Source organism: Bos grunniens, chromosome 3, assembly GCF_055505025.1.
Source record: "Bos grunniens cultivar Pamir isolate PY7600 chromosome 3, Bosgru_T2T1.0, whole genome shotgun sequence".
NCBI classification, from domain to species: Eukaryota; Metazoa; Chordata; class Mammalia; order Artiodactyla; family Bovidae; genus Bos; species Bos grunniens.
This window is the reverse complement of record NC_141167.1, coordinates 37,557,463-37,572,116: the sequence shown is the minus strand read 5'-3', so window position 1 is coordinate 37,572,116 and position 14,654 is coordinate 37,557,463. Positions and strand designations below refer to the sequence as shown.

Below are 14,654 nucleotides of genomic sequence, written 5' to 3'. Positions count from 1 at the left end.
AGTGAGCTGCCATTTCCTTCTCCAGAGAATCTTCCCGACCCAGGGATCGAAGCCGGGTCTCCCACATCATAGGCAGATGCTTTATCATCTGAGCCACCAGGGAAGGAGCGTCAAAGGAAAGAATTTTGTCATGACTGTTTCATAAAAGAACTTCTTTAACCTTCAAAAGTAAAAATCTCTCTGAGAAGGGATCATCTCAGAACAGAGAAGTATAATTCATAAATTTAGAATTATGAAAATTCATATCACCCTTATGCTTTTCTCAGGTCACAGCAGCAGATTCAGCAAAACTTCATCAAGGACCAGAATTCAGTAGCTCCTGACCTCTAGGACACAGTGTAAACTTGACTGGTATTCAAAGGCCACTACATTTGGCCCCAAAGTACTCTTCCAACTTGGCTTCCTCTCTCTCTATATAAACCCCTTTTCTAACTATCCTAATCTACTCTTTTCCTCTTAAACATGTCTGGTATTTTCTGCTTTTGTGTAAATGGTTTTCTCTATCTCTAATGCCCTTCCACTCCACTCAGCCAAATTCAATCCACCCTCCATGTTGCAACAAAGTGTCTTTGCTTCTGTCTCCTGTCTCTTCATCACTCATCTCATTATCATGATGCTCTGAGCTACTTGCTTATCACTCATTAAGCATTCATTTTACTAAGTTAGCTGTCCACAGAGCTAGCTACATCCTTCCCTACTAGATTTTAAGTTTCCTGAGAAGAGGGACTGAGATGTTTTATACTCTCCTTTGGTACTCTTGCCTGGAAAATCCCATGGATGGAGGAGCCTGGTAGGCTGCAGTACGAGGGGTCGCTAAGAGTCGGACACGCTAAGAGTCAGACACGACTGAGCGACTTCACTTTCACTTTTCACTTTCCTGCATTGGAGAAGGAAATGGCAACCCACTCCAGTGTTCTTTCCTGGAGAATCCCAGGGACGGGGGAGCCTGATGGGCTGCCGTCTATGGGGTCGCACAGAGTCAGACACGACTGAAGTGACTTAGCAGCAGCAGCAGCACCTTGGAACTAACTAGTTATTTCATTTTTGATGCCAAAATTGTGGGTGGCTCTTAAAATAGGTCACATTGCATTAAAAATGTTGCTTACATATATCCTTTTATTATATTAGGAAAGGTTTATATTAGAGAACAACAATATGATATAAAATTGTACATACTTTAAGACCTTGTCTTTATGAAAAAGAAAACATTCTAGTGAATTTCTTGACAGTCCAGTGGTTAGGACTCAGCACTTTCAGTGCTGTGGCCTGGGTTCAATTTCTAGTTGGGAAACTAACATCACGCAAGTGACAGGGTGCAGCCCAAAAAAACATTCCAATGCGTTTCCTACAGTTTTCTCAGGGTAGTCAAAGTCCAGGAGCTTTTTGGTGGGTAGGAGGAGTTAATATATTTCTATATTTTATATTATAGCCATGTATTACTTTCATAATGATTTTCATAATTTTGAAATATATATTTTTTAACATTGAAAATGTTGCTTGTGAACTTCTCCCTAGTCCTGAAGAAATCTTTTTTTTTTTTTTTTTAAGGAACATTTATTTTTAAATATGACCACTCCAGAACAATATCCAGGAATCACCTTCCATTTTCCCATCTCCCACATCCTCCTTCGTCTAACTTCTTCACCTAAATTCCTACTCACAGCTTACTCATTAAGGGAAATTTCTTAATTAATCCCAAATGAACAAGTTACTCTTGAATCTTTTTGACCCTGATATATTATTAACTCATTTTACAATACGTTGGTCCTTAATTTACTCACACTAAAATTTTCTATTTTCTGGAAATCAATTCTATTTTAATCTACCTTTTCCTCTACCCAGTAGACTTCTAGGACATCTCATTTCTTTCCAGTCAGTATCTGCCTAGGGAATATAAACTTAACCCAAAATAAACAAACTGCAGAAGTCTTCTGGAAAATATTATTTTGATACATTCTAAAGCTCAACTCACTTTACTCCTACTATTATTTATAATTTAACTCTCTCATACTATATATATAAATAAATTCACACTTTGCGTTCGAGGTGAGACCAGTTCTTTTCTCTCCACTGCAACATTCAGAAATAATGGATTTCCATGACTTCAAGAGCCAAAGGATGTTCAGTAAGCTCCTGATATAACACAGTTCTATGTGGAGAATCCTCAGAAGAAAGAAAGACCATTTAAAATGATCCAGAAGGTCTTGCATGGCTGGCCTCTACCTCTCTCTAGCAATTTTTTGCACTGCCTTGCACTAAGCTACCACATCAGATAAACACCAGACACACTCCTAAGATATGAGCTGTGTTCCACCTCTTCTCAGGGCTACAGGTGAAGTATCTATTCCTCTCCCCGGTACCTTCTGCGCTCTGGAGACTCCACTGTTGCCTCTCAAATTTCCCTTAAGCACCATTGCTTCTGGGAAGCTCCCTGACTACTTAGCTGTGGTGACAAGTCTTTACACACTCAAATATGAAACTCTTCTTTTCTGAAGTGCTCACCTCATGTTGTACTTACAGACCTATTAGTACAGAGTAATTGAGATGTAAGAATGCACCACAAAATGGTCAACAACATTGAAAATACACTAAAACCACTGAATTATATACCCCAAGATGGTGACGTTTACATTATATGAATTATATCCCAATAATGATTCTTAAGTCAAAAAAAATTAAAAAGAAAATCTGAGTCAATCAAAGTTAAGTAGGCTTTTATCAAGGGACTTCACAGCCTTAAAGAAGCCACTGTCAAGTGACTCTAAGTCCAGTTTACCCTGATTGCTGAGCTTTGCCAGAATAGTCCTAATTATACTTCCTGTCTCAGTGTCATATTAATGGCACAGCCTCTAACTCTCCAAAATGTCCCAACTTGGACAATGAATTATATGACTATCCTAAGACTCTGATGCTGGGAGGGATTGGGGGCAGGAGGAGAAGGGGACGACTGAGGATGAGATGGCTGGATGGCATCACTGACTCGATGCACGTGAGTCTGAGTGAACTCCGGGAGTTGGTGATGGACAGGGAGGCCTGGCCTGCTGCGATTCATGGGGTCGCAGAGAGTCGGACACGACTGAGCAACTGAACTGAACTGAAGTATGTATATCCAATCTCCAAACAGAGGATTGTTTCTCAAATATAACTGACAACTGGACTTCACTTGTGGTCCAATGGTTAAGAATCCATCTGCCGATGCAGGGACACAGGTTCGATCCCTGGTCTAGAAAAATCCCACATGTCAGGACAACTAAGCTTGTACACCGCAACTACTGAGCCTGTGTGATCTAGAACCCGTGCTCTGCAACAAGAGAAGCCCTCACAATGAGAAGTCCATGCACCCCAGCGAAGAGCGGCCCCTGCTCGCCACAACTAGAGAAAGCCCAGATGCAGTAACAAACACCCAGCACAATAAAAAACAAATTAAAAAAAAAATTTAGTGTAATGGATGAATACATCACGGTGTATTTGTATAGTTGAATACTATACAACAATGAAAATGAATGAAGTGCTACAATCGACCACGTTGATGAATTTCACAAACATAATGTTGAACAGAAGAAGCCAGATGAAAATAAATGCATATTATAAAATAAATATATAGCTGACTACTGCTATAACTCCTCACAACAAACTTCAGGAAATGCTCCATTAGATTGTAGAATAAAGGTACAAAGGTCATAAAAATCCATCATTTCTGAATTTTCAGTTGAGGAGATTAGAACTGACCCCCAATACATGGATAACATGAATCCAAAAGTATATTATTGACTGAATTTTCTGTAATAGTTATGCTACTGCTGCTAGCTTTCTAACAGGCAACAGTAATACTAATATATATTTTTAAAAGTAATAATATAATGAATAGTGTGCTTTTTAAATAAATAATAAACAAAAGAGCTGAAATCAAGTAGAGACAAAATACAAGTCTTACACATAACACTTAAAAAAATAAAACTCAGGCACAAGTGCAGAGGGGGAATCACATAGACTGCAGAGGGATTTTTGTTGACAATAAGTGAAATAAACAGCATGTTATGACCAATAAAAAAGTTGTTACAATCTCAAGTTTAATAAATAACATAATATGTAGAATGTAAATTTCAATATGTCCATCTTACTGATCAAACCATTGCTGTATCACATTCAGTTGTGAGAGAGTGTGATGGAACGGAAAGAACATGAGCTTTGCCAACAGATAGTCTGAGAATCACATCATGGTTCCAGCATTAATAGCTCTGTGACTATAGGGAAACCACTGAACTTCTGAACATTCACATCTATAAAATGGAATAATGATACTACTAGCTACACTGATGCCACAAGTATATGTGAGAATATATGCAAAAAGCCTGAAAAATGCATAAGAGGAAAGCGTTAGCTGCTCTCATTAACTGTTCTGGTATGACTAGTTCCTTATTCTCCTTAATGTTTTCAGAATTGTTAGGAAAAAATTAGCAAAAAGCAAATGAACACGCTTCCTCACCTGCCAGCTATACTCCCTGGCTGCACTTCCTTCACGAAGATGTCCACTTCTCCCAGATTTTGACCTCTAAGGGCCACCACACTGAATCCAAGTCCTCCAGTCGAAGGCCGTTCTATATCTATGTATTCGATTTGCCGGCCCTAATGAAGGGGAATTTAAAAAAAGTCAATGAAATTTACATTTAATCAACCTGCCCTTTCTAAGGAACTAACATTTCTATTTTGTAAATAGCCCCCAAACAGCTTCTCTTAAGTCATTTCTAGGAAACCAAATAAACTCAGTATTTCAGTAATAAATTATTTATTTCTGGAAATCCTCTCCCTTGATTATTTTCAGTAGAACATAAGGGGGCATGTGCACTGTTCTGCAACCTCAGGGAATTGGAGAGATATTTTCACACTTCATTCACAGTATGAGACGAATCCCAAGCTAGATGAAAATTCCTGAGAAAAAATGTATTTTCCCATAGTAAATTCTAAATTACTTTTTATAATGAATTTCTCTAAATTCTCTTGAAGCAAAATATTCTTTTCTAAATAAGAAAAGTAACCTAGACTTATCAAAAAATATTCTAGTGTTGAGACCTAAATCAGAATCAGCTGCATTTTTTAGGGTTCTGTTTTTAATTCTATTGTGATAAATTAATATTTTATTAGGTTAATTCAAAAGATTACAGAAAGGCCACCATTCAAATGGAGCTACCTATGACAAACAAGTATTTTATTGCTTTACTGAATAATTAATTGCATTTATTAAATGAGAACTTCATAAACATAATCAACTAATAAAAGCATCACATAAAAATAATTATTAGTCATATTAAGGGGATAGAGCAATTAGATCAAAAAAGGAATTAGGTGTAGAACATTATTTAACTATCACACCTTAAATAGATTCTTTTTAACTTTCAAACTCAAGTTCCATTTTTTAGGGTACTTGTTAGAAGGCAAGGTGAATAAAGGAAACTAGCACATCTAAAAATTCAACTGTCTATCATTTGATTTTAATAGATACTAAGGATGAAATGGGATTACACTTTCAAATGTTTTCCTAGACTTTCCAAATTATAATTTTCCAAATTACATTTGGATTTTATATATACTATAAATTATATATACTAGATTTCCAAATTATATATACTAGATTTTCCAAATTATATTAGTTCTAACCCCCATTAATTCTGTTTTGATATAAAATTTAAAATAATTTCAAAGGAATTATATCACTTCAGCACACACATTATTTTTCCTTCTATGAGCAAAACTGTGAGAATCTCTTTCCTTACAAGTGTACAGATGTGTCAGACTGGAGTCATTGTCTTAAAAACTATCCTCACCAGGCACGCGGATATTTTTCTTATGTAATTTTAAACAAATTACCAACTCACAGATTAGAAAATAGTACCAACTCCTCCTAACAATATAAAAACACAAGCAAACAAAACACAGAGTAACACATTTTAGAGGCAAAAAGTGTGAGTGTAGGTTTCTTTTTTAACCTCCAACAAGAGAAATAAAGCTAAATAGTCCCTTGACAAGATATAACTTTACCTGGGCCATCTGTTGGATGACTGAGTTAAAATCTTCATTTCCTGACTTTGGAGCCCAAGAAAATAACCCAGATACAGTCAAGTTATTAGAGGACCTGTGGGCATTCCCATTAGTAATGGCACCATCCGTGAACACCAATAACCCTTTCCTAGAAAAATCAAAGTTGGCTGAACAATCTGAGGGTATATGGCTGAGCTGTTGGAGAAAAAAAGAGAGAATTATCAACAGAAACCTACAGACAAGAAGTATTTCTATTTACTAAATATTATATTTTATCTCTCACATGTATAATGGCATGCTAAATATATACCTGTGAAATAAGATACAGATACATGAATCTGTGCTTATAAGGCTATAAATGTTTTATTTAGTATTATACGAAATGTTTAACTTATTCTCATTTCCTGCCTTCTACCGTTACCTCAGGTTAATATAGCATGTAATATAGCTCATTATACTTTACATACACAGACATGTCCAGTCACATAAACATGCATGTGAGACGCTGAGCCCTTCTGCATTTATCTATACATTTCAGTGGCTCAGTTGGTAAGGAATCTGCCTACAATGTAGGAGACCCGGGTTTGATCCCTGGGTCAGGAAGATCCCCTGGAGAAGGAAATGGCAACCTACTCCTGTACTCTTGCCTGGAGAATTCCATGGCCAGAGGAGTAGGGCAGGCTACCGTCCATGGGATCGCAAAGAGTTGGAGGCAACTGCGCGACTGACTTTCACTTTCATACATTTCCGTGTGGGGAAACACAAAAGATCTGCAGGTAGTATATTCAAAGGTAACTCAGCATTTATTAAGTGCTTGCTATAAGTAAAGTACTATACCCAAACTCTTATACAGTATCTCACATAGTCTTTACAATAGCCCTAGAAATACTCTTATTTCATTTTGTGAACATGGAAACTGAAGCATACAGGGATTAAATAATCTGCCCATTAGTAGCAAATGTATTGCAAAGCCACTTAAACACTAGTTGGGGAAAAAAAAAAAGCTGGGGGGATTCAGTAATTAAGAAAAAAGAAAAATAGAGGTTAATTTTTAAAATACCATTGGCTGAGGGACTTGCCTGTTGGTCCAGTGGTTAAGATTAAGACTCTGCACTCCCAATATAGGGAGCATGGGTTCAATCCCTGGACAGGGAACTAAAATCTGTCATGCCTCATGGTGCGACCAAATTAATTAATTGATTGATTTAAAAATACCACTGGCTGATACAAGTACCAACACAATAGAACAAAGGAAATATCAGGAACAAATGTTATAAGACTCACAGAAAATAATCAATACCCATAAAAACTCTATGAAAACACAGATATGAAAAATCACATGGAGTTTATAGCTGAATGAATAAAATATGATTATTTATGTAATAACTGCACACTAAATAAACATAAAAGATTGTTATTATGATGGAACAGTTGCTTAAGTCCAATTTTAGTCCAGTATGAGTGATAGATTTGTAGTGATCTTTCCCAACTTCTATTGCCACCAATAGCATTCACTGCTGTGATGTACTCATTCCATTATCAGAGAATATAGAAGCTTCAGTATGGGGAGTGCTAAAATTCTGGTATAAATTTTGATCTAGAGAAAGTAATTCACAGAAAGACATATGTGCAGAATTTAATCCTTAGTTAGTTATAGAAAAATCACTTGCTAAATATTTATGGATAGGCATTTTGGTTTATCAGCAAAATGCATTTTTTCCCCCAAATTTTGTTAATTTTCACATAACAACTCTGCTACATTATCTTTAACTACATTTAAAATTCTGCCAATATTTAATCTATAAGATAGCTACTATTCAAGCTCAGCTTCTAGAATAGACGATTTAAAACCAAATTGCCATCCCTGACCCCAAAATAGAACAACCAGGAGAGTAGGTAAAACTCTTAATTAACATCACTCCAAGCAGAGGGGCTATGTGTCCTGTAATTCTGAAGAAAATGTTGAGAATTTTCAAAGCATCTGACCTTTACATAAATAAGTATAAAAACTAGAATCCAAAGCCAAACACAAAACTTATTGTCAACATTTTTAAACTATCTATGCCAATGCTACCTGCACACAAGTCCCAATACAGCCTCTTTGCAGAATTAAGTGTAGACTGTTTGTATCTATTTCCTTCTCTTTCTTTGCTGGTTTGAATAATAGCAACAGGTAAAACCTTGATGGGTAACTTACTTGCCCCTTTAGTTGCTTGATGGACTGTTGAAGTGTGAGTATCTGGTTGAAAAGGGGGCTCTTCAGGGTCTCATAAAACAGAGAGAGCTTTTCATTCTGCGAAGTGTCACCCTTCTCCTGCAATTTCATTTTCAAGCGATCAAGAACTTGCAGGACCTGCAGTTTATCTTTTTTAAAAAGAATAATGAGTACAAGTTAAATCCCACCTTACATTCCATTTTTGAATAATTAATTTAGTGAAATAAGTATATATCTAGTTTACCTGTAGCAGGATTTTCAGGCATTTTGAATTACTGTCTTCAATCACTTTTAAAGAAACCTAAAGAAAAAATGTTAAATATAACAGAAAAATTACTTTCCATTAGTGTATACAATTCTATAGTCCTATAAAAAAGTCAAAGAAAACCTCAAGAACATTCTCCATCAAAATATTTCATTCAAGAAATCCAAATTAAAAACCATACACAGCCATTAAAATGGCTAAAAGTAGAAAGCAAAACAGATCATTGTAAGTGGTGGACTCTGAGGCATTGCTAGTAGGAATGTAAAATGGCACAAACACTCTGAATAACTGACAGTTTTTTGGAAGTTAAAACTACACTTACTATATGACCCAGTACTTTTCCACTTTTAAACACTCACCCAAAAGTGAAAATATATGCCCGCAAAAGACCTATGCAAAAATGTTCAGGGAATTCCCTGGTGGTCCGGTGGTTAGGATTCGGTGCTTTCATTGCCAAGGGCCGGGGTTCAACCCCTGGTCAGGAAACTAAGATCCCACAAGTTGTAGGATGTGGTCGAAAAACAGCAACAACATAGCATTTTTATTTATAAAAGCCCCAAACCAGAAAAACCCAAATGTCTAATAACAGACTAAAAGATAAATCAATTAAGATATGTAAACAAAATAGAATATCCAGAAATAAAAACAGAAAACATTACTGACACACACAACAAAGATGAATCTCAAAAACAGTGTTGAGAGAAAAGAAACAGACCAACAAGGATATGATTGCCTGGGCACAGTGGAAAGCAGTTGACTAGGAAAATATCTGAGGGAGCTTTTTTGGGGTGATGGAAATGTTCTTTTTTTTTTAATGTTCTATGTTTTGAATGGAGTATTACTTAAACAAATGTGTACATTTATTACAATTCATTGACCTATATATTTGTTATATTTTATTGTATGTAAGTTATACTTAAAGAAAGTTAATTTAAAAAAAGAGAGAGAGAGAGAGATCCTAGGCTGGAAAAGAACATCCAAATAACGTATAAAGAAGATACTAGAGAGACTAGGGGAAAAAATCCAAACTAGTCATCAAATGATAATCACCCAATCTGGCATTGTCCATGGATAATTTTTTTTAATTCCAATGATTTGCTCAAACTAGCCTAAAATGTAATCAAAACTCAAAAAGTTATATATACTTCCCTGGTGAGTCAGGGTGGAGAGTCCACCTCCCGATGCAGGGACACAGACTCAATCCCTGGGCCAGGAGGATCCCATATGCCCTGGAGTGGCTGAGCCCATGAACCACAACTACTGAGCCTGTGTTCTGGAGCCCGGGAGCCGTGCAACTTCTGAGCCCACACGCAGCAACCATTGAAGCCTGTGCGCCACAACAAGAGAAGCCATGGCAATAAGAAGTTCTCCCACTGCAACTAGAGTAATCCCTGCTCACCACAACTAGAGAAAAGCCCGCACAACAACAAAGATTCTGCACAGCCAAAAAAAAAAAAAAAACCCTCAAGATTTTAGCAAACCCTTTTCTTTATTGAAAATGGCACTTTCACAGTGGTCACTTAAACAAAACAAAACAAAACAAACCCTAGCGATCACTTTCACTGTGATACTTTCATATTACATACACTATGAAAGCTTATCACTTTCACAGTGGTACACTGTTGTAAATGAACCATCTAAGAAATATGAGTGCTACACAGTCCAACTGTTCTTACATCATCTCTGAATACACTTCTGAACACAATCTTTATCTTCTAACTCAAGATCATTAAGCAAGAAAGCATATGAAAAACCAGTAAGAGATGCTTTGGGCATTGATAAAAGGTTCCTATATTCCATTCAAACATTCATTGGATTCCATGTGAACAGAACATCACAGAAAAACTTCTGATATGCTCAGCATCTCAACTATGCAGCCCTTAAAACTACCCACTAACAGGTAAATGTGAATAATGGAAGGGTAGTCACAATGACACTGTCCTTTTCTGTAGCAGCACTTAGCCCAAGAGTGGACAAGAGCAGCTTTGTGGTCATTAATACTGTACATCAACCTCTCAAAATCAAAGAAAGCAAGCTAAAACTATGAAGTGCTACTTTTTATATTAGATTGGCATTTTTTTCTAATAATAGCTTGTACCCCAGATGTCATAGAAAAACAGGTGGGAAAACAAATCTGCACAATCTTCTAGGAGAGTGACTGAGCAATATCTATCAATATATTAAATTCATATTCTCTTCTACCCAGAATATTAACTTCTGAGTGTCTCTTCTAAAGAAAGGAGAGACAAAAAGGCACACAGATGATGTACAAGCACATTTGCTGCATTGCTTTTAAACAATAAAACTCCCGGAAAAATTAAACTATCAAAATCAGTCATTAAAATAATGAATATGGTTGAAATGTACTGAAACAGGAATGAGTGGGTAATGGTTATCAGCAAGCCTGTGGCTCAATCCTTCATCAAGGGATTCCCAGATTGATGCCAGACCTCCTCCGTGCAAACAAGCTAAAAGGTTTTAATAGATAACACAGTCTCTAATTTTAAAATGTCAGGAAATACCTGATCTGTCTTAATTGATATTGTAAATAATATGAGAACATATGGATTTATAGAGCATAGCTGGCTGAAAGATGGGAGGTAATCACAAAGACATTTTCTATTTGGGGAACTAATGGAGTATAAATCTTGGGATTCCCCAAACCGAAGAGGCTTCCTTTAAGAAAATGTTTCTGTATATGTTGTTCACAACTGGTCTGGTAACCCCAAACAAAACAAAAAATAATGTGTTCCTAGGTTGAATTTTGCTCGACACATTAAAAATATCAGTAAAAGTCTGTTAAAAATCGCAGTAAAAGTCTGTTAGAAATACATTTACAAGTAACGTAACATCAGTCTATGTGTAAGGAGGTATTTTAGGCATACTGATAGGGAAATAGATGGGGAAACAGTGGAAACAGTGTCAGACTTTATTTTTCTGGGCTCCAAAATCACTGCAGATGGTGACTGCAGCCATGAAATTAAAAGACACTTACTCCTTGGAAGGAAAGTTATGACCAACCTAGATAGCATATTCAAAAGCAGAGACATTACTTTGCCAACAAAGGTCCATCTAGTCAAGGCTATGGTTTTTCCTGTGGTCATGTATGGATGTGACAGTTGGACTGTGAAGAAGGCTGAGCGCCGAAGAATTGATGCTTTTGAACTGTGGTGTTGGAGAAGACTCTTGAGAGTCCCTTGGACTGCAAGGAGATCCAACCAGTCCATTCTGAAGATCAGCCCTGGGATTTCTTTGGAAGGAATGATGCTAAAGCTGAAACTCCAGTACTTTGGCTACCTCATGCGAAGAGTGGACTCATTGGAAAAGACTCTGATGCTGGGAGGGATTGGGGGCAGGAGGAGAAGGGGACAACAGAGGATGAGATGGCTGGATGGCATCACTGACTCGATGGACGTGAGTCTCAGTGAACTCCAGGAGTTGGTGTTAGACACGGAGGCCTGGCGTGCTGCGATTCATGGGGTCGCAAAGAGTCGGACACGACTGAGCGACTGATCTGATCTGATCTGATAATATGTCCTAGTATAAAAAGGTGACATTCTTTGGAAGCTATGTCTACTGGCTGGGGGCTCCTCCAGAAAGGAATTTTGTGCCTAGTTCCTGTGTTCCTCTTTCTTGCCTGTAACCTCAGAATCACGATTAAGGTTTGGTGCTGGGTAAGAGCTCTCATTCACAGGAGGGCAATTCAACCCTTTGTGTTAACACAGGAATATCAGCTAATCCATGCATGTGTGCTCAGTCACTCAGTCGTGTCTGACTCTGCAGCCCCATGAACTGTATGTAGCCCACAAGGCTCCTCTGGCCACAGAATTTTCCCGGCAAGGATACTGGAATAGCTTACTACTTCCTACTCCAGGGGATCTTCCCGACCCAAGGAATCAAAGCTTAACGCCTCCTGCATTTGCAGGCAGATTCTCTACCACTGCACCACCTAGGAAGCCCCATTATCTAATAGACACACCGAATAAGAACAACAATAAGTTTCAGAATATATGAACTATTTTCCCCTTTTTAAAGAAAATAATATATATTGGTGTATGTATTGTTTTCTAGATTTAGAAAGATAGTCAATATAATAATGATGATAAGTTATGGGAAGAAGTGAGGAAGGGGAGATAAAAAATTAGACCTACACTTTATAAATACTAGGGCTGTTTTTTAATTTAAAAAGCAATGTATTATGTTTATAACTTGAAAACTAAAAGGGACAAAATGGCTAAGGTGGCCCAATGAGATATCAAGATAGATATATAGCAAGAAAATGACAACACAATAGGATAATTATATTGTAAGGCATACACATACAATAGCAAGGGTGTGTACCATATACAAATAGATGAGGAAACAATGGAAACAGTGAGAGACTATTTGGGGGGGCTCCAAAATCACTGCAGATGGTGACTGCAGCCATGAAATTAAAAGACACTTGCTCCTTGGAAGAAAAGCTATGACAAACCTAGACAGCACATTAAAAAGCAGAAACAGGGGCAGTCCTAAGATGGTGGATGAACAGGACAGGGAAACCACCTTCTCTCCCACAAATTCATCAAAAGAACACTTTGAACGCTGAGTAAATTCCATAAAACAACTTCTGAATACTGGCAGAGGACATCAGGCACCCAGAAAAGCAGCCCATTGTCTTCGAAAGGAGGTAGGAAAAAATATAAAAGATAAAAAGAGAGACAAAAGAGGTAGGGACAGAGATCCGTCCTGGGAAGGGAGTCTTAAAAAAGAGAGAAATTCCCAAACACCAGGAAACACTCTCACGGGCAAATCTGCGGCGAGCCTTGGAAACTCAGAGGGCAACATAACCGGGAGGAAAAATAAATAAATAATTAAAACCCACAGATTACATGCCCAACGGTAACTCCCGGCGGAGAAGCAGCGCAGATGCCCACATCCGCCACTAGCAAGCGGGGGCTGGGCAGGGAGGCATGGGCTGCATTGCTTAGAGTAAGCACCGGGCCTGAATGCCCCGAGGGCAATCTGAGGAAACTAACTTGGGCTAGCAAACCAGACTGTGGGATAGCTACCACGCGAAAAGCCCTAACCTAAGACATGGCCAGGCCTGCTCACAGAACAAAGGACTTAGCAGAGCTAGCCAGCTGCGGACTGGCCCATCCCCCAACGGAGACAGGCAGGCGAAGGCAGCCAGAGCTGGAAGGGGGCAATTGCGGCCCCAGAGAGGCATCATCTACCAAACTGCAAGCAGGCTTTGTTGCTAACCAAGGCTTCTTGGGATTCAGGACGGTCAATATCTGCCGGGAGGGTTGCAGCCAGAGTTCAGCTCCCCAGAACAGACACACGGCACACCTGAGAAGGTACACTGGTTGTACACCCAGAAAACCGAGCGGCAGGAACGGGGGAGGTGATAAGTCACAGCGACGGCGCTCACCAAGCACCTGGTCACCTGAGATGCTTGGAACATGGAAGGGTACAAAACGCAGGCCCAACAGAGTCTGCACCTTTGTGAAGCACCCAAGTACCTGAACCTGAGCGGCTTAGACCTGGGAAGTGCATACAACCCAGGGCCAGCCCCAGACAGTTCCCAGCAGAGTAACCTAGAGCCTAAGCAGTGTAGACAGGGAAAGCACACACGCTGTGAGTGGGGGCAAACCCAGTGTGGCTGAGATACTGCGAGCACACGCCAGTGTTATTTGTTTGCAGTGTTCCTCCCTCCCCACAGCACAACTGAACAAGTGAGCCTAAAAAAGTGTCCACCACCACCTCCGTGTGTCAGGGCAGAAATTAGACACTGAAGAGACCAGCAAACAGAAGAAGCTAAAACAAACAGAGGGAACCACTTTGGAAGTGACAGGTGCAATAGATTACAACCCTGTAGTTAGCACTGACTACATAGAAAGGGGCCTATAGATCTTGAGAAATACAAGCCAGATCAAGGAACTATCTGAAAATGAACTGACCCCACACTGTCCACAACAACACCAGAGAAAGTCCTAGATATATTTTTACTATTATCATTCTTTAAATTAAAAAAAAAACAATTTATTTTTAAGTCCCCTATTACTCCTTTAATTTCATTTTTATAACCTACTATTACTTTGCAAAAAAAAAAAAAAAGACCCTATTTTTTAAAGAAACTTCATATATACATATTTT

At 38.3% G+C, this 14,654-nt stretch overlaps 1 protein-coding gene across 13 annotated transcripts in view; it reads right to left on the bottom strand.

Annotated features, from left to right (window-relative positions):
• PATJ (PATJ crumbs cell polarity complex component) overlaps positions 1–14,654 on the bottom strand; it is a 389,086-nt gene that overhangs the window by 358,574 nt on the left and 15,858 nt on the right. For all 13 annotated transcript variants that reach the window (XM_086394286.1, XM_086394288.1, XM_086394293.1 and 10 more), the window contains exons 2-5: positions 8,496–8,552; positions 8,234–8,400; positions 6,037–6,231; positions 4,487–4,626 (exon numbers count right to left, since the gene is read on the bottom strand). In XM_086394286.1, the coding sequence (XP_086250412.1) occupies positions 4,487–4,626; positions 6,037–6,231; positions 8,234–8,400; positions 8,496–8,517 (524 nt within the window). In that variant the 5' untranslated portion in view covers positions 8,518–8,552. The remainder of the gene's footprint in view (positions 1–4,486; positions 4,627–6,036; positions 6,232–8,233; positions 8,401–8,495; positions 8,553–14,654) is intronic.